This window comes from Nematolebias whitei, chromosome 18, assembly GCF_014905685.2.
Source record: "Nematolebias whitei isolate Nwh7 chromosome 18, NemWhi1, whole genome shotgun sequence".
Lineage (NCBI taxonomy): Eukaryota > Metazoa > Chordata > Actinopteri > Cyprinodontiformes > Rivulidae > Nematolebias > Nematolebias whitei.
In genome coordinates, this window is record NC_056515.1 from 22,973,473 (window position 1) to 22,996,506 (window position 23,034).

The 23,034-nt window shown below is 38.1% G+C and overlaps 2 protein-coding genes across 2 annotated transcripts in view; one reads left to right on the forward strand and one right to left on the reverse strand.

Moving 5' to 3' along the window:
- The first annotated feature begins 729 nt into the window (after positions 1-729).
- rnf165a (ring finger protein 165a) lies at positions 730-14,198 on the forward strand. Its single transcript, XM_037692695.1, has 8 exons — positions 730-854; positions 10,373-10,673; positions 10,874-10,999; positions 11,137-11,263; positions 11,444-11,548; positions 11,625-11,720; positions 11,836-11,939; positions 14,081-14,198. The coding sequence occupies exons 1-8, from the start codon at positions 794-796 to the stop codon at positions 14,196-14,198; spliced, it is 1,038 nt and encodes a 345-aa protein (XP_037548623.1). The 5' UTR covers positions 730-793.
- A 7,000-nt stretch (positions 14,199-21,198) lies between these two features.
- loxhd1a (lipoxygenase homology PLAT domains 1a) overlaps positions 21,199-23,034 on the reverse strand; it is a 28,849-nt gene continuing 27,013 nt past the window's right edge. Inside the window, exons 38-41 of the mRNA XM_037691986.1 lie at positions 22,341-22,511; positions 22,114-22,243; positions 21,784-21,939; positions 21,199-21,699 (exon numbers count right to left, since the gene is read on the reverse strand). Of these exons, the coding sequence (XP_037547914.1) occupies positions 21,219-21,699; positions 21,784-21,939; positions 22,114-22,243; positions 22,341-22,511 (938 nt within the window). The 3' untranslated portion in view covers positions 21,199-21,218. The remainder of the gene's footprint in view (positions 21,700-21,783; positions 21,940-22,113; positions 22,244-22,340; positions 22,512-23,034) is intronic.

Sequence of the window (23,034 nt, forward strand, 5' to 3'; positions counted from 1 at the left end):
GAGCATTAGACCCAAAACATACCTGAGCTCTAATATTTAATCTTAAAATGTCAGCATCAACTGTGTCAGCAAAATATCTTGAACCACCAGACAGATTTTAATGAAACTTTCCGAGAGTCACTGAATGTACATCCCCAAGTGATTAACTTTGGAGTCAATTCAAGATGGCCACAACATCTTATCCATGTTTAGCCAATATGACAATGGCTACAACTTACTAAAGGTTGCAGATTTTGAGCTGAAATTTGACGTAGTAGTAGCTGGGAGTCATCCTCAACACATATTTCAAGTGCTATCAGATTACATTCACTATCACAATATTGCACGAGATTGTGCATGATATGTTTAAGGTTTTAACTAAAATGGCCTTAATTTAAGATATGCGTGGCCTTTCAATCTTATATTTTCTTTGTGTAAAGTTTTGCCCCGTGAGAAACATTTTTTCAGTGATATTAGTAGAGATTAGTGTTTACATGAAATTATATCACTTGCTAGTGTCACAGACTGCATAAAATCTTTATTATTTTATATTTTTTGAATAAAATCTGAGTGACCCATGATTGAGACTGAGGGGGCGGGCTCTATAAAACTCATTCCCGCCCCTGCACTGATCCCATTGGTGGATCCGGCTGCCAATTCCAGGGGTCCTGCTTGGATTGGTCCGGTGATTGGTCGCTCTCCTCCCCGTGTGCAGGCAGCGCAGCCTGTCCGTTTGAATGTGCAGGACTGGAGGGGATCATTTCCATGGACCATCTGTCTCTCTGGCTGCGCTCACAACAAAGAAGGACCCAGGATGGTGTTAGTCCATGTCGGATATCTGGTTCTCCCCGTCTTCGGCTCAGTTAGAAACAGAGGTATGACTGCCATTTTGTCTTGTCGCTAACACAATACGTCGGTGCTTCTCTTCTCTTCTTAAAACATCCGCAGACGATGTAAACAAAGCTGACACCTGCTAGTAAAAAAAAAAAAAAAAAAAAAAAGACCGAGGCAGCGTAACAACGAGCGATGGAGACATTAGCCGTGTGGCTAGCTCAGCTGCAGCGCCGAACCGGTTAAAAACACATCGGCTTCGGACTAGAGACAATTAATGTCCGTGTGGTCATAAATATGTTATTTTAGTGCGTTTTGAGGCCGGTTTCGGGCACCAAATGAATCCTGCTGTCAAATGGCAGCCTTAAGCTTTTGTTTTGTCCTCGGTCATTATTAGCGCGGCGCTGTCTCCGTTAATATCTGCGTTGTGTTTACGTCCGTTTGCAGTAATTTTTTTTTTCGACGTCGTCAGCTGCTCTTAGTGCCATAACAATAAATTACAGTATTTAACTAGAAATATACGCAGCCCTGTCTGTATTTAACACTATTTGACAAAGTAAGCGTCTGTATAAAAAAAAAAAAAAAAATCCCGTGTCAGGATCTCTTTGCTCTTTAGTGTTCATGAAATATTATTTGTGCGCTTCATTTTTATATATATATTTTTTATCACTTAAAAAAAATGGTTTCCCAGTCATTTAGTTATAGTTAAATCTGAGCCCTTAAACTTAGCTTCTTAGAGAAAACGTGAGCAACTTAAATGTGGTGAATTGGGCATTAAAAAAACCTACTGCCTTCAAATGCAGCAGGCTACCTGTGTTGATTCTGTAATAATAATAATAATAATAATAGTAATTTGACGTGTAGCACCAATGATTTCATTGTGCTTTTATTTGTGTTCTTTTTTCCTGTTCCATAGTATCGAGGCTGGCTCTACATTCCGCATTTCTCAGACCTTTGTCCCCCTCCATTGTGTAGCTAACGATCATCTGCTGCTGTCTGCTGTATAGCCTCTGCCTGTTCTCTGCATCTAGCTGTTATTGTGAACCCCTTCTTCCTCATTTCCTCTTTCCATCTGAAGAAGACATTGGCTTTAAAACAAAACAAACCGAGTTCCCCCCCACTCATACCGTATCCTTCTGTGTAACAGACTAAAGAATAACACTTTCTGTAGAAAACAGTTTTCCTTTATTTAAACTGTCATGTTGCTCTTTAGTGAATAACCCATTATTGTAGACTTTACTACAGGCTGTCATTGTGATTCTTCCCATTCAGTGTGGATAGACTACATTCTGCTGTAAATTTCTGTAAAGTGGATACATTTTGATCCTCCTGGATTCGATTACAACCAGGCTTGATCGAACTGTATGGTTACTGTCTCCATCCTGTATTTGGATAAAGGTGCATTGTACCAGCTTTTTACTTATCAGCTATCCTGTAATTCATACATTTGCCAATTGGTCAAAAGCATTCATATATATGGAGAAAAAATAACTCCATTTTGTAAATAATTTTCACCTGTGACGGTCCACTGCACCTGTTAAAGTGATGTCCAAACAGCTGGTCATAACCTTATCCATGTGTCGACGCCTGTGTTCCTGCTGGCTGAATTGATTTCACAACAAACCGGCGAGACACGTTTCGAACTCATCTTGCCATTTGGGGGGAGAAAAGAAAATTACCCACTGTCATGCACAACCCTCCCCTCTCAAGTCTTTCCTTCAGAATGCTATCCATTTTACAGAGATGTGTATATCCTGCACTGCTGTAGAACTCCTTTTAGAGTCAAAATGTCTTTTTTTTTATTCTTTGGTTGTGGTTTTCTACCGTATGTTTTTATTTTGTATTAGAACCTAATGCATGGTCATTTTTATACTTTTTGTTTTTTCCACATTGGACAGCAGATTCTAATGTAATCTTTGTGTAGAGGTGTCCCTGCTGTACTGAAATGTGCTGTAAGCATTACACATCTACTCATTGGATGCTGCTTCTGTTTTGTTAACTCTATACAGAAAGCATGGTCAGGCCTCACTTTTGATCTTATTTGCATGGTATTATTATTATTATTGTTGCTCTGTAGGATATATTACTCTTATTATTACTATGATCACACAGTGCCACTCGTACTAATATTTTCCAATAAAGACTGTAGTTCTCTTCCTAACCTTCAGTGTGCTTTTTGCTGATTTTCATGTGTTCCTCCCTCCCCCTCACCACCGTGCTGTCACTGAGACGGTCACCCCTTCTCCCCCCCACACTCTGTATGTGCTCTCATGTTTCAACTGTCTGCAGAGTCCCCTCAAGTTGCTGCTCTGCTTCGTTTGAAATGGGGGGGGTGGCAGCTAAATTTCATGTCCACTAAAACGAAAAACAAGACACTGACACTTTCTTTTTCCTGTGCCGTCATTCACTTTAATCCATTCCCTGTAAAACGGAGCACAGCTCCTCATTGGTGTTCACATGAATCTCTGTACATGGAGGAGTTGCTTGATATTCACATTTACAGTTACAGTGTGTGTGTTATGTTCATTTTGTATACAGTTAGGAAGAAATTTGCAATTGTGTAGCAAAAATAACTTAATTGGAACAAAATCCACTATTGCATCCAGATGTACTGAACACCGTGACATCAGTCATAGAAGCCAAGGGCTTTGACCGGGCTAGGCCACGACACACAAGTGTTTTCAAATTCGCTACCATCTAATCTCTGCACTTGTGCAAGGCACCGTTTGTTTAGTTTCTCGCTGGTTTTCTCAACTGAACGATGTCCGTGTCGCTTCACAATTGTAGTGTGCTGAATATAGACCGTGCTGAGACTATGGCTGTATCAGTCCGCTGGGAGTTGAGTAAACCTTTGACAGACTCGCTGATGAGGCAGACTGATGCGTTCAGCAGAATCAGCATCGTTGCTTACACAATTTATACCCAGCACACGTTAACACAGAAGTCTGGGAGGGAAAACAGTAATAACAATAATAATAACTATCAAGTTCACATCAGCGAAAGAAGCATTATTTCAAATCAATATGCCATTTTTTGGAAGAGTTGTTTTTGTGTCCCTGTGCTGGACTTGCAACCTGTTCACCCGCCTCTCGCACAGTGACTGCTGGACATGGGCACCAGTGACCCCCATGACACGAAAAGGGAGACGATAATGGATGGATGATTTATAATCCTAAAAATTAAATTTGAAAATAAAAAAATTGCTCTGGTGTTTGGCTAGTTATTAGTCTAGCTTGGACAAAGACTTCTGCCCTTTTCTCCAAACTCTGTGCTCTGATGTCATAGCTGATAAGAAGCTAACTACTGGTATATATAATTATTTGACATTTTGTAAATAAATGTAAATAGTGACATTTAAAATGAATTGCCTGAACATACAGCGTGTCCTGATCTTGCCAAGCAGTACCTTCAAGTTTAGATACTACCGGTATTCTTTGAGTCCTTTGACTATTTGTGAACTTTTTTAAGTCCAGAGGATATTTTTAATTCAACATGTTTTAATTCAAAAGTTGGAGGTCTAACATTGAAACACCATCTCTGGAGATTAGGTTTGATTAACGGAGTTAACAAGTTCTGTTTGTTTGCCTGAAGTCTCTCACAAAGGTAAATGAAATCCAAATGTAAAAAAAAAAAAAAATAAGGTGAGCGCTATTGTTCACCATAGCTACAAGTAAATAAAGGCCAGACTTTTTATTTTAATTCTAGCTGAGGCTTATGAAATATAAATCTGAGCCAAAGAAACAAGAAGCATCTTCCTACAATTAAATAAAACAAACAAGGTGTCGTTCATTTAAGCGTCCCTGAAAACCATTGATTCAGAAGTCGTGGTCTAATCTCATTTGATTAATTTGAAGTTTAAACCATTTAGACCATTGTTCAAATTAAATTCACATTTTGGTGCGTTTATTTAACATCTGAAAGTCTGGCTTGACCAGGTTTTATCAGTACGTTGGTTTCAGCTTGTGTCATTATTTCAAAATAAAATAAATTTCTACATGAAGATTAAAGAAATGCCCCGATGGCAGCAAATTAAAGATGAAGTAAGGATTTTGACTTTGATTTTTAAGTAACAAAACAAACGGCTGTAAATTATTCTTCTTGACTCTGATGGAAGACACTAAGTGCTGCTCCTGGATCAGCTGGAGTGAAGGAGCTGGAGAGAAACTTGATTTATTGAAGAAAAAAAAAAACCTTAAACAGGTTAGTGGTTGACATGGTAACATTTCCTGGTACAGAACCCAAGAGTTTCCCTCATCCTCCAACTTAATTATTTATTTATTTCATCAAACTATCTGTTTCAAACTGACACGTTTTGACTGCAACACATGTTTAAAACACAATTTATATCCAGATCCATAATTCCACTCAAAGGTACTTGTTGCCGTCTATGAAATCAACCAAAAATGTAAAAGGTTTTCTTGAGCTTTATTGAATGGTGCCATTTGAAAAAGTTTACTCCAGTAGTTTTCCAGATATCTTGACGTGCAATTCTAAAATGCAGGTATGCACTTGATGTAAACAAAGCACTTTATCTGCATACTTAATAAATCTGAAAGTGAATACGTACCAATTCTTCAAAAATTGTCGGGCTTCTTGATTTCAAATGGCTTCCATGGACCATGAGAGCCCCATGTTGACCTATTTTCAGTCACTTTGCCATTTTCATAGGTAAATAAACAAATATGCTGATTGGCTGCTGTTGACAAATTGCACTTGCAATTTTTTTAATTTAAACACATTAATTATTAATAAGAGAAAGAAACTGCATGTTTTTACACACGTAACTGTATTTTTACCAGGCGCCATTTTAATGAGAACCTTTAAGTACCCTTGAACAAAAATTGTTTACTTCTTGAACTTTTGATTAGTCTCATTAAGTTGCTGTAGACGTTCAGCACATCTTCATAAAAACTTATAGGTGTACTTCAAAAAGAGCAAGGCAAACTACTTCCTCATTGTGCTTGTTTTTTTTAATATGAGTCAGCTGCCCTCTCACGATGGGAATGCTGTCATGGTTCCACCTCAGACAGAACTTCAGTCTGAACCAGTTTTATTGATCTAAAGGTAAATCATAACACCAGCTCACGCATAATAAAAATCCTCTTCGGATTGAAAGACAGATCCGTTTGTTTGCAAACAAGTGCAAAATTAATCTTTTGTTTGAAAAGTGTGACAAATAGTTGAGGGGATCGACGTCTTGTCTAAAAAAAAAAAAAACATTGCAAGTTTGTTTAACTCAGCAAAACGACTGGAAATGGACAAACGGACCTTTTGTCTATGACAAAATGAAGAGCTTTTCTAAAGCTCAGCAATTATCTGCTAAATCAAAGTGTCAAATTCCTGAGATTTTTCTAAAGCAGTGAAAGTATTGTCATGTCTGTGGAAGTGCCGAATCGCACTGTTACACTTCAGGATTTGTGTTACAAGCAACAGATCGTTCTCATCAAGCTTGTTTAGTAATTAGCAGAACAGACCTTGACACATTTATAAATAACTGCTTCAGTCTCAAATCAGCAGGTTGCTGCTAGCAGTTTGGTAACATAGAAATAAATGCATCCTCCACTGAATATTTGGAGTATCTAAACCTTTTCAGTACAAGTATAGTTGCTTGGTATGAAATGGCACAGCACTGTAAGTGCAAGCCGTGCAAGTTTTATTCACTATTAGTTTTTTAAAAGCCATAGAATTTGCATTTTTTAAAGTTAGGTCTATTTTAATTTCATAATGTCTGCAAATTAATAAATAATGTCTAAACTAGCTTTTTTGTTGATGTTTAGTTTTTAACGCTTTGCTGCTCACGCGTTTTGGATATGGGCAAGGCATTGGGAAGTATGGGTGCGGTGGGTGCTGCTTCACCCCCTGGTAGATGCCAGAGAATGTACATATCCAAATACATACTTAAAGAATTCATGTAAAAGGAATTAAATCAGATTTAAGTAGTTATACAAAAAAGTAGGCAAATTGTCATTAGTTGGTCATGATTCAATCAAACAATCAATGAACCAACATTTATTTATAGAGCCCTTTGCAGCAGCCAAAAGGTACACAAAGCGCTTCACAGTGCAAAAGTTAAAAACGATAATAAAATCAATACAAAAATGCTAACTTGCCACTAGGTATTAAAAACCTGCCTGAATAAAAATATATTAAGATTAGACTTTTAAAAAGAACCAAATCAGTGATGGAGCACAAAACCTGAGGGAGTTGGTTCCACAGTCTGGGTGCAGCGACTGAAAAGGCCCGGTCACCCCAACATTTGTATTTGGACTTTGGGACAAATGGTAAAGATGTAATAGTTGACCTTAATGTCCTCTCATACTCACATAAATGTACTATATCAGCTAAAAAGATGGTGTGAGACCATTAAGAGCTTTAAAAGTGAACAGTAAAAGTTTAACATCAATTCTATAAGGAACTGCAAGTCATTGGAGAGAAAATAAAATGGGATTTATGAGCTCATGCGTTCAAGTGTTGGTTAAAAGTGGGCCACGTTGTTTTGTACAAGTCCAAGACGCCTGATGGAGGATTGGGAGATTCCTACACACGAAGAATTGCAGTAGTCAAGCCTTGAGCTGATAAAAACATGAATGGCTTTTTCCACATCAGGACAAAAAAAAAAAAGGCTTGACCTTGGTTAAAAGATGTAACTGAACAAAAATGGTCTTGACTACAAAAGACTTGCTTATCAAACTTAAAATATTGTCAATAGTCATCCCCAAGTTTTTAACTGTGGGTCTAAACTTAGATGTCAGTCCACCAAAGTTACAAGGATCATTAAAACCAAAAAAAGATCAACTTCGTCTTTCCTTCATTTAAAAGCAGAACATTTTGGTGAAGCCACTGTTTAATGTTGGCAATCCAGTCAATTAAAAAAGTTTGAAGGTTACTGCTTCTGGGCTTCATGGGCAAATAAATCTGTGAGTAATCTGCATAACATTAAAAAAAAAATTGTCTAAAACCAAGTGGCAGCATATAAAGAGAAGAAAAAATGTGAGGACCAAGAATAGAGCCCTGCTGCACACCATAAGAAAGAGAAACAGTAGATGAAGACACGTTACCTATCATGACAGAGTAAGATCTGTTTATCTGTTGTAGTTTTATATATGTTTTATGTCCAAAACACACAGAATATTTATATATGCATTTGGTATTATGATATACTTCATTCAAGAGTTTGGATTTTATAAATTCATGCATACTCACCTCACCTACTGACTAATACATGTTCCCACAGCTAAGGGTGTACAAACTGCCATGACATGCAGCACAGACTGTTTCCTTTATATAGATTTAAAAATGTACACCCCAACACTTAAAGCTTCGGAGTTCAGGATTAGTTGCTGTCTAATCTCCAACACTTGGGCCTCTTGATGGTTTAGAATGTCTGAGTTATTTATGTGCCTGAGATGCAGCCTTGTGTCCTCTGCTCATTTCTTCTCAAACTACAGCAACAGACTTTTAAATAACTCAACAGCTGTAAGGCATTGGAACTACTACCGTATGTCTTTATTTAACCAATACACACCAGGTCTTGGGAATGGAGCCTTTCTACTGTCTGCAGGGTTTCAGCATCACAGCTTCAACCTGTAAGCGTGTTGATCAGTGATATCAGCAGGTGAGGTGATGATAATGTGCCACAAGATGGATGGAACAGCACCGGACAGGGATGGGAGAGGATTAGGTTAGGAAGGAGGTGTGATTCCTGAGGCCGCAGTGATGGGAGCTGGAGGTGGGGAGAGACAGGTTTTATGTCAGATTGCTGCAGTCGCAGGAGGGCGGGGCTTAAAGGCTGTCACTCATACTAGGAAAACATGCTGCAGCCATATAGTGTGGGGGATGGTCTGTTTCTACATCCGCCTATGTGTGAGGTGTAGTGGGGAGTGATTATATGTGTGATTTGGTGAGATTTTGATTGGATGGTCTTTTCTCCACCCATCAGGAGTTTTATAATCTGTGAGCAGAATTGTCACATCAGAGTGGTCAGTGCTGGCGGCTCTGTGTTCTGTCTGATAATAATGTCAACTGTTTGTGTCCAAAGACAAATTATTGGATAATTACCACCAGGTCACATGTTTCATACAAAACTGTCATACAACAGCCATTAAAACAATCCAAACTACCAGTGTGTGTCGTTTCTGCTCTACTTCCTCAACCAAATGTTCTCCGTCTGCTCGTGTCTTTCTGGGTTCAACGGATTCTCATGTCCCAAGGCTAAATGCAATGAACCAAAACCAGGACAATATGTCATCAGTGAAGAGAAAGAAAGTCAACATATTGTCATAAAAATATAAACTAATTTTATTTTCAATATACATATAAATATATATATATATATATATATGAATGCATATATATATGTATGTATGTATATATATATATGTATATGCATATATATGAATGTATATGTATGTATATATATATATGTATATGTATATATATGTATATGCATATATATGAATGTATATGTATGTATATATATATGAATATATGTATATATATATATATACACACATGTACATATATGTATATAGATATATGTATATATGTACATATATGTATATATGTACATATATGTATATGTGTACATATATGTATATATATAAATGTTTATATATGTATGTATATATATATATATATATATATATTACAGTATTTACTGTTTATATATAAGTATGTGTATATATATATACTGTTTATACATATGTATATATACTGGTATATATGATAGGGGATGTTTACAGCTCCATTAACCATTTACTGGCACTTTGAACGCGCCTACATATTTTAATTATGTCAGACACATTACCTAATTGATAAAACCCTCCCTCTTAGCTACATTAGTGTCAGTGTCACTCCATATTGCTGTTTGAAATGGTGTAAATCACTTCAGTGGACTCCAATGACAAAATAATCAGCCCACTTTTATGATCAATCCATCCTTCAGACCCTGCTGGTGCAGAAAGCTGAAAAATGCTAACAAGTTGAAATGGCAATCTTTTAAAATCTCCACTTCATGCTCTGTCCAGCCCTAATTTCTTTGTTCTGAGAGTAATTTGTATTGATTGGCCTTCACACTCCATCCTTTTCTATCTCTGATATGAAGGGGATGGGAAACACAGAAGTACCATTTTTGGAGTGTGCTGTATTTGGGGCAAACTCCTTTTCCACACAAATAATGTGGTGCTCACATTATATGTTAGAGATAACTCTCATATACCACAATATCAAATTATAGCTTAAGATCAAGATTAGTAAAACTGACTGATTCTTAGAAAAAAAATTGTTTACTAAAGTTGATTAAGTTGTGGTGGCCATTTTGAATTAAGTTGATTCTAAAGGTTAATCAGATGAAAATGTTCATTCAATTATTATTTTCTGAGAGCTTCATTAAAATTTTCCACTGGTTTATGAGATATTTTGCTAAAAGGCGCATAGATAATGACAAAGGCAGTAGAATGATTACTTATTGTCATGACTTGTTTGGTAGCAAGTAATAACATATTGTTGTTATACTGTAGATAAAAGCTAATCTGTCCCGATCCCTTACCTTTTTCCCACACAGGAGTGCACTTCAACAGGCATCAGCACAGCCATGCTACCTCCTGCCGACACTTTCACCTGGGCACTCCCCAGGCACCCATCTCAGCAGAGTTCCCCCTCGGACATGCCAGCCAGCCCTCGCAGACGGGCCTGGCCGCCCACCTACCCCCTGCGCACCACCTGACCCTCACCGCCCTGCCCACACACCCACAGTTTCAGGATGTGTCGGGGCCTTCATTCCTACCTCAGGCCTTACACCAGCAATACCTCATCCAGCAGCAGCTCCTTGAAGCACAGCACCGCCGGATTCTGCCACATCCAAGGTAGATATGCTATTACAGACAGGGGTGCCACCAAGGGGGGTCATGGCTGTTGTCTTGTGGCTTTTGGTTTTGATGTACCACCCCAAGATTATCAGTGGCCCTCATCTCTTTTAAAACCCTTTCTGGAGGCGCCCCTGATTACAGTATAATACAGATGCCTGGACACAGACATTAACACCAAACACTTTATCCAACTGCAGAAGACCCCAGGAGCGTAGTCCCCTGAACTCCCACAGACTGCGTTCAGGTTTTGAGTACTCCACTCCCCTCCATGTTTCTCAGCCAGTAACGCAGCAGCCGCGGTACCTGGCCGAAGGCACTGACTGGTGAGTCTATATGTCCATGATAAAGAAGAGTCTTGCGGAGTTAGTAAACTGTTCCATTCATCTCGCTCTGCACTCATCTATCTGCCTTGTCTGGCATACGGTTTTGCTGATTTAGTCACACAGTTGACTCTCTGCAGGGATCTCAGTGTAGATGCAGGACTCTCTCATCAGTACCAGCTCCAGCAGCTTCCACAGCACTATCAACACTACCTGACCTCCCCTCGACTGCACCACTTCCCCAGGAATACAACATCTGCCCAAGTGGTACGTTGTGTTATCCTGCTGTGACTGTCCAGAACTGCATTTGATACTTTGAACTTGTATTTTATAAGCCACATAGCAATAAATATATATGACAACACATCAGAAAGCAGCAATGAAATAAACAAAGGATTAAGTACATTGACATTTTTTTAATAATAAACAAAAATGTTGTGTTACTAGGTTGTGCATGAAATCAGAAATTACCCGTATCCCCAGCTGCATTTGTTAGCGCTGCAAAGTTTGAATCCAGTGAGGCACGTTACTGCTGTACGAGAAAGTTACGAGGTAAATCTATCTTTTAATCTATTCACTATTTTATTCCAATTCAATCTGCATTTAACTCCGGCACTACTTTGTTCAGGAGCTCCTGCAGCTTGAGGACCGATTGGGGAGCGTCAGCAGAGGAGCTGTCCAAACAACTATAGAGAGGTTCACCTTTCCACACAAATACAAGAAGGTACCACAGATAACATAAGCTATACAGACACACAAGCAAAGATGTTTTTATTTTTATTTTTAGATTTTTTTTTTAAACGTTCTTTTTGTTTGTGTGCGATTTGATTGGCCAACAGAGAAAGCCTCTGCAGCTAAAGGTTGGGGAGGATGAGGAGGAAACAGATGTGGATGAGAAGTGCACCATCTGTCTGTCCATGCTGGAGGATGGAGAAGATGTCAGGTGGGAAACACCTTATTGCTCCAGAGTCAATAAAATATTGTACGATTTTTTTATTTAGTTATGTCTCATTGAACTCAAGAGCCAGCAGTTAGTTCATCTTATATGTGGCAGTCAATCTGTAACAAAGATACAAATTAGAACAATTGATGCTATTGTGGGAAAATGACGGTATGCTTTGTTTTCAGTGGACTATGTCTTTGCTTTCAGCAGGTGGTAGGCGACTAGTAAATGCTTGGGGGCATTACTGATCATAGCTAATAGATAATTAAATCCTTAACCCAATAATATCAAATATTATAAACATTGTTTATTTAAACTAAGTCAACCAGTACCACTTCCAAATTATTTAAGGTGGCAGGTAGCAGCCAAGTGCTGATAATCAAGTTCATTTAATTATCTGATCATCAGCATAGTTTTGACAAGTTGCCAGCAGCACCAAGCAGGAAATACATCGACATCAGCTTCTTGGAGAAGAAACTATTGCTTTGGATAAGGTTGTAAGGCTTTATTCTGAACATGTAGAGTTCATCATACTTTGATGAGAAAGATTATTCACAAACGAGAAACATTCAAGATAACTTATTTTCCAGGAGTGGACGTCCCACGCAGCTTATCCCAAAACTTTAAAAACCCACGGACTCTGTGGCCATAGTCAGCTAGTTATATGTTAATATTCATGACAATAATACAAATGAGAAGAATAAATATGGCCTGTTTGGATAGCTGCCTAATGATAGTCAATGCTCTCTAAGAAGATCATGCACCTGGTTGAACCGTGTCTGAACAAAACACGTTTTCTGAACACGATATTTTGGATCGACATTACAAATAACAGAGATTTTTGGATATTAATGCACAGCTGGCAAACCTAAACACATCTTATCAGTATAACACCTCAAACCGACTATCAAGCACGGAAGTAGAAGGCTAATTATTAGAGCTTGTTTTGTAGCCATAACATCTGGACAAATTGAAGTACACATTGAGTTGGCCATAAAATTATTTAAAGGAGAGTGTATTTTCTATACCTCTATGTTTGCAATTTTTATGTAGATTCAACAAATAACAATGTTGATCTAAAATATGATGTTTCTGTGCTAAACTATAAGTTTTCATCAGTGTGCAGCAGTGGTGTAGTCTATGCGATACGTGGGTGTACAGAACATACCCACTAGTGTCCTTGGGTGTCCTGAAAGAAGATTTTTAAATAAAATGATTATTATTATTATATTATTATTATTACTAGAAAAGCTTGGGAATTTCAGTATACCCACTTAAAAGTGCCCAATGATCTGAGCCCATGTCACGTATAATTGGCAATGATACATGACATGGGCTCGTGTCATTATCAACACATCTGGAACATTTTATAGACAAAATGAGTTTGTTCAACCTGGTTTTTGTATAATTAATACTTCTGTACTTACTACTTAATACTTGAACAAGTTTTGCTTTGATACCGTTTTATAAACTCTATAACATCTTTTTAATACAAAGTCAACTGTTGTACAAAGTTTGTTGCACATTTATTCAAATTAAAGCGTCGGAAAAATTTTGAAATGCTCAAAACGCTTAAAAATGAAAATAAATTGACAATTACAGCGTACAAACTGGTGCACTTTGGTTTCTAACTACAAAAATGTAGACTACACCACTGGTGTGCCGTCTGTTTCAAGATTAAAGCCTCATTAATGTTACCATACCGTTTGCTTTACGAAAGTAAAATACAGAGTTTCTTTCATCTAAGATGAATTAATTATCAACTCAAGTGAAAAAATAGTTTCATGTCATAATTCACGAGTTTCAACACACCATTATATATTTCAGAGTGTGACTCTGTAGCTTAAAGCACTACACGCATGGACTTGCACATGTGTTTCAGCCCATGTTGGGAAGAGAATTTGAGGGAATAAGAGCTGCACCCTGGGATGATAAAGAGGCTCAGTTTACAGCATATGGAGCCCCAGCTGTCTGACAGGCGCATGGGAACGATGACTCAACAGAAGTCCTCTCTACATGCCTGATAGGACAAAATTAACTCCCTGTGGTTTTGGAAGTTCCTCACAAGTGTATAGCTTTATGTTTCAGGAGCGCCTGTGAGAATTCACTGACCCGTGTGTCTCTGTCTCTCTGTCCTGTAGGAGACTGCCCTGCATGCACCTCTTCCACCAGGGCTGTGTGGACCAATGGCTGGCCACCAGCAGGAAGTGTCCAATCTGTCGAGTTGACATCGAAACGCAGCTGAACCCGGACAGCTGATGAGATTTGACTCTGTGTAATTCGCTCACACTTGTGTGATTCTTTATATTTTTCTTCCATCCGGGCTTGCCGACCTTCCCTCTCCCCTTCGCCACAACGCCCTCCCCTGGGTGGGTGCTTTGCCAAATGTCTTCAGACGTCAAGTGGCATCACAACCCTTCTGACTAACGCTTTATTGAGCCAAGCCAGGACTGCATGAGAGGCCACAGAGGACTCTCTTTATTTAGAAGCACATCCCTCGGGAAGCAAATGACACGCAAACACACACATGTACTCATGTACACAGGGTTTACTTGTAGCTTGCTGGTTGTACGTGGGGTGTTGTTGCAGTTGTGGTATTGTACTGTAGGTAACCACAGGCTGTGTAGCATGTCCTCAAAGCCATGACTTTAAGTCCTAAGAGTGGAAGACGTATAACTCCACACCGAGCTGGCTACTTTTCTCTCTTTTCTGTATCTTTCTATATATAATATATATACATAATTATATATGTATACATTTCTCTCTTCAAAAATTCAGTCAAAATGAATATTCTGCAACGAAAGCAAGCTAAACAGATACTAAATGCTCTGATGCCATGTTTACCTAAAGATCATTGTGGTCGTAGTAGAGTAGCAGTAACCAATAAGTGATATCCGGTGCATTGTTGCCTTTTTTGGGGCCAAGTGCCAGTTAGCTGAGTGTTTTGATCCTATCATACAGCTTTGACATTTTGCAATACAGTTGTAGTTTTACCTTGGGTTTTGAGTATGTCTCTTTCACTGCCATTGAACCCAATGACCGAGTGGCTTGTGCTTAAAATTTTGGACAATAGATAGCAAGTTTGTTACCAAAAATGCATTCATTGCGGCGTAGCTTGAAGGATTTGTGTGCGAGTGTGTCTGACTAAAAGAATGTGTCTAACATGTGGATGTTGAACATAATGAATGAGTTCCAGGCAAAGCCTAGACTTAAGTTCATCAAAGGTAAACGGTTTGTTCATTTATGAAGTGATGTTCTGTCAAATAGTTATCAATAGTCAGTCTCTTATCAGCCATGGCATCAATCACAGAGTACGGAGAAAAGAGGATTTACAGCTGATACACTACTAACTATTGATGACCAGACTATCATTTGTATACTACAATCTCTGGAGGAGTTATGCAACGCAAAGCCGAAAAACGAAAACAAGAAAAGGTGTGAGAATGGGGCTGCAAAGCTTGGTGGGAGGATTTAGCAGTCCTTCTACGTGCATGTTACACTGGCGCTGGGCCTGTGGCAGAACAAAGTCTTCTAAAAATGCATGTTTCACTGTTGACTTGAGCTGTCAGCTTTGGTAGCGTTGCTTCATTTTCAAAAGGGTGCAGAGATTCCTGTGCATGAGTCTGAGCTCTGACTATTGTCTCAACACTAACAAACAACAATCAGTCAGCGGCTGCTCCTCTGGCTCGTAGCTTGTGTTACTCCTATCCTTCTTTGCTGGAAATGATGGGATCCTCTTGATGTTTACCTTATTGCCTAATGAGCAAGCACATGTGACAGTAGTTTATAGCGACAACATGTTTTTCCCTTGGTATTGCATTGGTTCACATTTAGGCATAGATTGATGCAGTGTTTTGAATGGGAGAGGAGCTTTTTTTGCGTATTGATCGTGTGTATTTGTGTGACAGGCCTCCCCTCGTGGTTGCTATGCTGGTTGCTATGCTGTATTGCTAGAACATGTAGGACGTGATGCGACGGAGGCAGCCTCCCTCTTCCAGTGCACACAGACGCGAGATGGAGCAACAACAGGAAAATGCTCAAGCTGCTGAAGTGAGCTGACTCCTTTACTCACTTGACACGAACACTTTGGTTTGACCCTTTTTTCCACTTCAGTCCCACAGCTCTTTGTGTTGCAGGATGCCTTTTAGGACCCCCACTGTCCTATGCACTGTGATAATAAGGGATAAGACCCTTTGATTATGTCTCCCTGTCTTGTGCACTGCCAGTGTTGACTCTGCCTCCTCTTGTAGTGGAGTCATCTGTGATGAAGTTATAGTTTACACAGGGTGTTGTCAGTTGAAATGCCTTAAGTATTTAACAATCATAATTTATTACTAATTGTAGATACTGTGGGGATGTATTTAATTTTTTATAGTTTTTTTTTTTTGAGTGACTGAATCATAATTTATTTATTTAGAATTAACAATAGAAAAGGTTACGAAAAAAATAAACAATTACCTCATGTTTGCATCGTTTGAAATGGGAATGCTTTGCATGCAGTTGTACTTTTTGAACACTAAATGGAAGAAAAACAAATTTGCCCCGCTGTTTGTGCTCCACAAGCTGGCTGCGTGATGTTTACCGTCCAAGACTGAGCGACTGAGCCTGCTCTCTGTCTATCTCTGTGGTGCTGTGGATCTTAGTTACATTCCATTCAATGCAATCTCTCTGATCCCCCATGCTGTGATGTGGACAAACTGCAATTAAATGAAATGGTCTTTAGTTTGGGAGTATTTTTATGTTAAATTTTGCACTCACTTGATTAAAAATCGGAACCCTCTCACTGGCCCAAAAAATTAAAAAAATTAAAAAAAAGAGAAAAAAGTACAATCCCAATGTCAAAAAAGTTGGCATGTTGTGTAAGACGTCAATTAATACAGAATTCAATTATTTACAAATCTCACAACTCCTGTTTTGACACTGGAGCAATGTTTAAACTGGTAAATGTTTATCTTTTTAGGAAAAAGTGTGTTAGTCTTGATTTTGATAGATAGTTTTAGCTCATAGACAAAGCTCATTTAAAATGGACTGAGGCAAAGTGGAAAACTCTTCTGGGGTCAGACAAAAAAAAAATGTTGAAACCACAGACCATAGTCCTCTGTATTAACAAGGAGAGAGACCACCCAGCCTGTTATCAGTGCACAGTCCATAAGCCAACCTCTCTAATGGTATGGGGGTGCATTAGTGCCTCTGACATGAGCAGCTCACATATTTGGAAATGCATCATCAATGCAGGTTTGCTTTCATCCAGAGGATGTTTACTCAGTCTTGTCTGCCTTTCATGGCCTTGTATTTTTCCACCAAGAAACACTAAGCATCAAACAACATCCATTACAGCAGCATGGCTTCATAGTGAAAGAGTCTGGGTGCTGAACTGGCTGTCTGGAGTCCATACCTCGCACCAGTACAAAACATTTAGTGTGCCTCATAGACAAAAAAAAAAAAAAATCCTCAAAAACTACAACAGTGGGTTTACAGTTATGGTCCTGTCCAATTTTTAAGATGTGTTGCTGCAATAAAATTAAAAAGTTCTTCTTTTTGGGGGGTTCAAAAATGTCACAACTTCTTAGTTTAAGCATTTGCTCGGCTTCGCTGTGAGCAAAACACGGGTTTGTGAGATTTGCGAATCATATTCTGTTTATTATTTACATTTTACACAACACTCCAACTTTTTCAGAATCGTGATTGTGCTTCAGTTGAATTAAGTGGCTTTTATTCTTTAAGCTTTGCTTCTTACGTCGCACTATGGGTCTTAATGATGTTTCTTTTTGTCACTTTTGTGTTTTGTCTTTGATTTTCATCTGTCCCGTGTTTCTCTTTGGTTCTTTTTCCTAAATATTATGTTGAAATAAGCATAAGAAGTGCCTCGCTTTAGGTGTTAGGAGATGTTTTTGTGTTACTGACACCACTTACAAAAATCAGTGCATGCCTTGTTGGTTCGATCAAACAAGCAGGACATGAAGAGCTAAGACAGTCTTTGACACAGGAAGCCATTTTACTGAAAAAATACAACTCAAACTGTCTGAAATAGCTTGATCTTAAGTCATAAAGAAACTATGATGAGGCATGGTTTCACTGTGGGTTTTAAAACATTTTTATTTCCTCAGTTGATTTAATCTTCCCTTTCGGTTTGTCTTAATTTTTTTCCATTTCCAGTTTAGTTTCACCGTCTGTAGCTCCTCTTTCAACTCCTGTCACGGTGTGAGTGAGAGACGAGGATTATAAAAAGCACAACCTTTTCCATAGAAATAAAAAAAAAGGGAAAAAAGATGCATGTTTTCTCAGGTTCCAGTACAGTCGCAGTGGTTTAACAGTGTTTGGTGAAATTATTTACAAAGAATATAAAGGAAAAATGTAGATTTTTTTTTTTTTTTTTTTTTTTTGTTGCTTGAAAAAAAAAAAAAAAAAACTAAACTGAAGAGGAAAATTTGCCAAAAAGTGCCAGTGAAAGGGCTGCCGCTTTTCCTTGTATGAAAAATCTGCTGTGACTGCGCAATGTTTTTTCAATATAGCATATTTTATTGAAAATAGACCTATTTATCATTAATATTAAAGCAATAGCGCGTTAATGGTGATGAGTGTGTTGATGAAGAAATGAGTGAGCATTTTAGCTGTAAATGTTAGATTCATATTTGGTGGAATTTTGTACTTTATTTATTATTCCTACTAATAATGACTTAATGATCTCAAAGTTTGCATTGCTAAACCCAAAATGTTATTTTGTTTTATTTTAATTCAATCTCATGGCTTGTATATTATCCTTTTATATGTGCTCTTTTGTAATAAACTGGATTAAAAAGGGATTTTTTTTGTGTGTTTTATGCTTATAACTTAAGAATTATTTCCTTATCATCACAGCTGAGATGAATGTTTTACCCTTCTAGCTGATTTTGGCTAGATCATTTTGTGTGCCTGTGGGAGTGTAGCTCTGTAGAAGGTGTTTAAAGAAAAGTTGACATTAGGAGTGTGAAAAGTCAATGAATCATTGGCTTAAAATGATAAAACGCTTGTGTAGAGTGTAAATTGTGAGTTTTATTGAGATTATTTTATTTATATTGAATCAGTGCCTGCTGCCATGAAAGTTGGGCAACTATAATTTCTTATATCTGTTAATTTGGCAGTTTTTTTTTTTTTGTTCTTTTTTTTAGCAAAACATATCATGAACCACTGAATAGATTTTTAAGAAACTTTCAAAGTATCATATTTTTTGCTGTATAAGTCACATCTTTTTGCATAAATTTGCAAGTCCTGCGACTTATACACTGAAACAACTAAAATGTGTTTTTTCCCCCATATTTATAACCCAATTTTTGTCTGAGATCTGACAATTTCATTCATTCTGACATGAAAAATATTTAACACTACCAACAAAGTCCATGCTCAATAATCCAGGTATACAATCCAACAATTTTCAGTCAGGTCATCTGGGCAGTTTCTTTTTTTTTTTTTTGTGTGTGTGTTGAAACGTTTCACCTTCCATCCAGAAGGCTTCATCAGTCAAGGAAACACACAACAAAACTGATTCTTCCCCCCAACAGCTTACTCCAAAGTGGAACAAACCAGTTATGTTGGTGCTAAGATGGTCTCTTTGATACGCCCCCTCCTTCGGTGCCGGACCTCTTCCTTGTCGACAGTCATGTCAAACTGGTTCAAAACCAACAAAGTCCATGCTCAATAATAATAAATAATAATTTAACACTACAATTTTTAGCCACTAGAGGGCCCTCGACTAATATGGCAAGCCAACAGTCTCATTATAAGTTAAAGTGGCTATTAATGAGACACTTAGCTTGCTATACCAAGCCATCTTCGTCTCGCTCCGAAACTCTTGGAGCAAATGTCAAATCAGCTGCATTTCACTGAGCTGCCCAGACGAAATGCAGCTGATTTGACCATTAAAGTGCATTTATGAAGGAAAAGTTCAACTGAGAAACACCTTTACTATAATGTTGAGCAAACAAATAATTGTTTTAGGTGGTTATCTTGGTAAATTTTGAAGAAATGCACAGAGTCCTCCCCTTTGTGTGCTCCACAGCTGCAAATCAGCTTTTGAAATCCAGCTGATTCTACTGTTAAAGTGCATTTATTAAGGAAAAGGTCAACTGAGACACACCTTTGCTATAATTTTGAGCAAACAAATAATTGTTTTAAGTGGTAATCATGTTAAATTCTTATTAAGGTCCTCCTGTGCACGATCCCTCGGCCACCATTTGGCAGCCAATCGATTTTTGGCACAACACCGGCCCACATTTCCTGGTGGTCAGCGGTGACGTATAATAGATGCAACTTATATGACTAAGCAACTTGTTTATGATTTTTTTTTTTACTTTATTAGACATATTTGAACTGATGCAACTTATACAGCATTGCGACGTGTACGGCAGAAATACGGTAATCAATAGCTATAATCTACAACTGCTCATCTTGTGGAGTTAATCCAATTCAAGATGGCTGCCACGGCTAATCAAATTCAGGAAACACAAATGGCTATAACAATCATTTTACAAATGTTGAGCTAAAATTGTGCTGAGTTCTGTAATTATGCAGTAGTCCTTGAGTGTTATTACGATCACATATATTCAGTACTAACAAATTTTTTGTCTAAGTTTTTGGCATTAACTGTTGGTTTTAGTGCTGCCTGTTAGCAAAATATCTTACATTATGAACTAGTGAATGGATCTTACTGAAACTTTCATTGGCTGCACATCTACAGAATCAATAACTTCTGGAGTTGACCCAATTCAAGATGGCTGCCACAAAAAAATAAACCTTAACAAACACAAACATGACTATAATTCAGTCGGTGTTACAGAGTTTAAGCTAAAAGTCAGGATGGTATTAGCTGAGAGTCATCACCAACACATACTTCAACTAACAGATCATGCAAGATATGTATGTATGCAAAATGTAAGGTAATGGACAATATGTCATTTCCTAGTTTCATTTTTTACATTTGTTGTGGATAAAAAGTAAAATGAATATATATGAAGTGCCTTGTTTTAAGTAGATGTAAATGCAGCAAAGGAGTTCGATTTCACTTAGAAAAGACATTTATTAATATAAAAATAATTAGGCAAACCATTCCTGACACTGACTTTATGGCACATTCCTTTTTTCTGACCCATGAAAATTCTGTTACCATCAACACAACAGGATTTTAAGAAACTCTATAAATGCAATGCATTTGTCTCAGTACCTGAGATGTAACGCTTGCCAGAAGCAGAATCCTTTGGGTCAGTATCCTTTTGTTGTTGGCCATTTCCAGAAAAAGTTTCATTGTTAGTATTTTGGATGGAGAACTCTGACAATCTGTCCGTCAGCCTTCTTGGTGTCCAACCACTTCCCACAGAGAAAAATCGTGGTTACGCCGTTGGCCATGTTGGTGATTTCCACCCGTTCAAGCATCCATCCAGGGCTGAGGCCAGAATTATCGTGTTCCATTCGAACTCTCTGCAGCTCTCCCATGTCCAACATCTCAAGCAGGAAACGATCAGTCTGCCCACGTTCGAAAAGATTGCGAAACCTCTGCCGCAACTGTCGACAACCCGAATCGCCATTGGAGCCGTAGATGGTGATGAAAACATTGGCATCTGTTCCTGCTCCCTTCTCGTCGCCTGTGATGACGAGGATCTCATACTTGACGGGCACCAGGCTGCGAGCCTTACTGGCAAAGCTCTCGATGACCTTTTTACACTCAAAACTGAGGAACTCGTCCCTCTTTGGAGAGAGGGGGACGAGGGCATTGCAGATAAAGATGTACCTAAAAAGAGTAGAATACTGTCAGACGTTTCAACTGAAAACAGAAATGATGGATGAATGGCTCCTGTGGGTCATGACTGCTTACTTGTTTCCAAGTTCTTTTTCAGTCACAACAACCTCCTCTACATGCCAGTAAACTTCACCTTTAACTTTTTTGCCATCTTTGGGTGTGTGGCCCAGGCAGATGGCAGCAATGTCACCCAGATTTTTTGATGAAAACTCAAACTGGTCAACATTTCCCCTTAACAGAGAGACACAGATAAGCTTGAATAAGTAGCAATGTGCGGCAATGTGACTTTAAGTGCTAGTTGCAGGTGGGATTATGGAGAAATTAGACTCGGGAAGGACATTTCTTTAAGCATTTTCATGCAAAGAAGCTGTAGGTGATTGAGGTAATCTCCCAGTGAGTACTTACCGCAAAAACCTTTTCTTCTTTGAAGAGTTCTCCATCACAAATTCCTTTGATCGAGCCTTCTTCCCTTCAAGTACAATCCACGCATTCTCTTTGGTTTCAGTGTCTCCGGTTGTGATGCAAATTTCATACTCTGTGAAAACAATTACAGCAATACACATAAATTCATTTGGACTAAAAAAAATCTATTGGTATCTAATAGATATGAATGATGTTGTAAGGAAGCTCACTGGTCTTTTCACTGAGATCTAAATAGTCATTGTTAGCACAGGCCAGCTCCCTCATTATCTGCCCATCATCATCATTCTTAGACAGCCAGCGGTCACATGGAAAACGAAATGTTTTGTCTAAAATCTCATCCTTCACGTCGATGTGTTCCAAGTGCCATCCTGGTGCAAGACCTGCCAGGTAAAATACGTATTTAAATAAATGCAGGTTATTTTCTGTTAAGTAAGTTTATAGTATTTTTAATAACTATCCAAATACAAATTAGAATAGTAAATCTGCTTGTTTTAAAGCCAGTGTATTTCAATTTCTACTTTACATTTTTAACATTTACAGTTTTTAATTGTATAACAAATGTGACATGATGTGTGGTCAGTTCTTTCAGTGACTACCTGTATATGCAGATGATCTGGTGCTTTCCTAGAGCTCTGATCTCCAGCAATGTCTTGAGAATATTTTAAAGTATGTTGTGTATTTTGTCATTAATAGTTATGAGAAATAGCAAAAGCAAATAATTATGGAAAGCAAGATGTAAACAGACTAAACTTGATTTTTTTTTTGTTGTTTGTTTATTTACCTCTGCCTCTGTTTGCATCGTTTTAAAGAAATCTGCCTGCAGAGCTTAAAATTGGTTTAACTTTTAAGATTTGTAAAATATCAAAAAAGGCTAAGGGAGTCTTATTTTGACTAAAAGTCAGC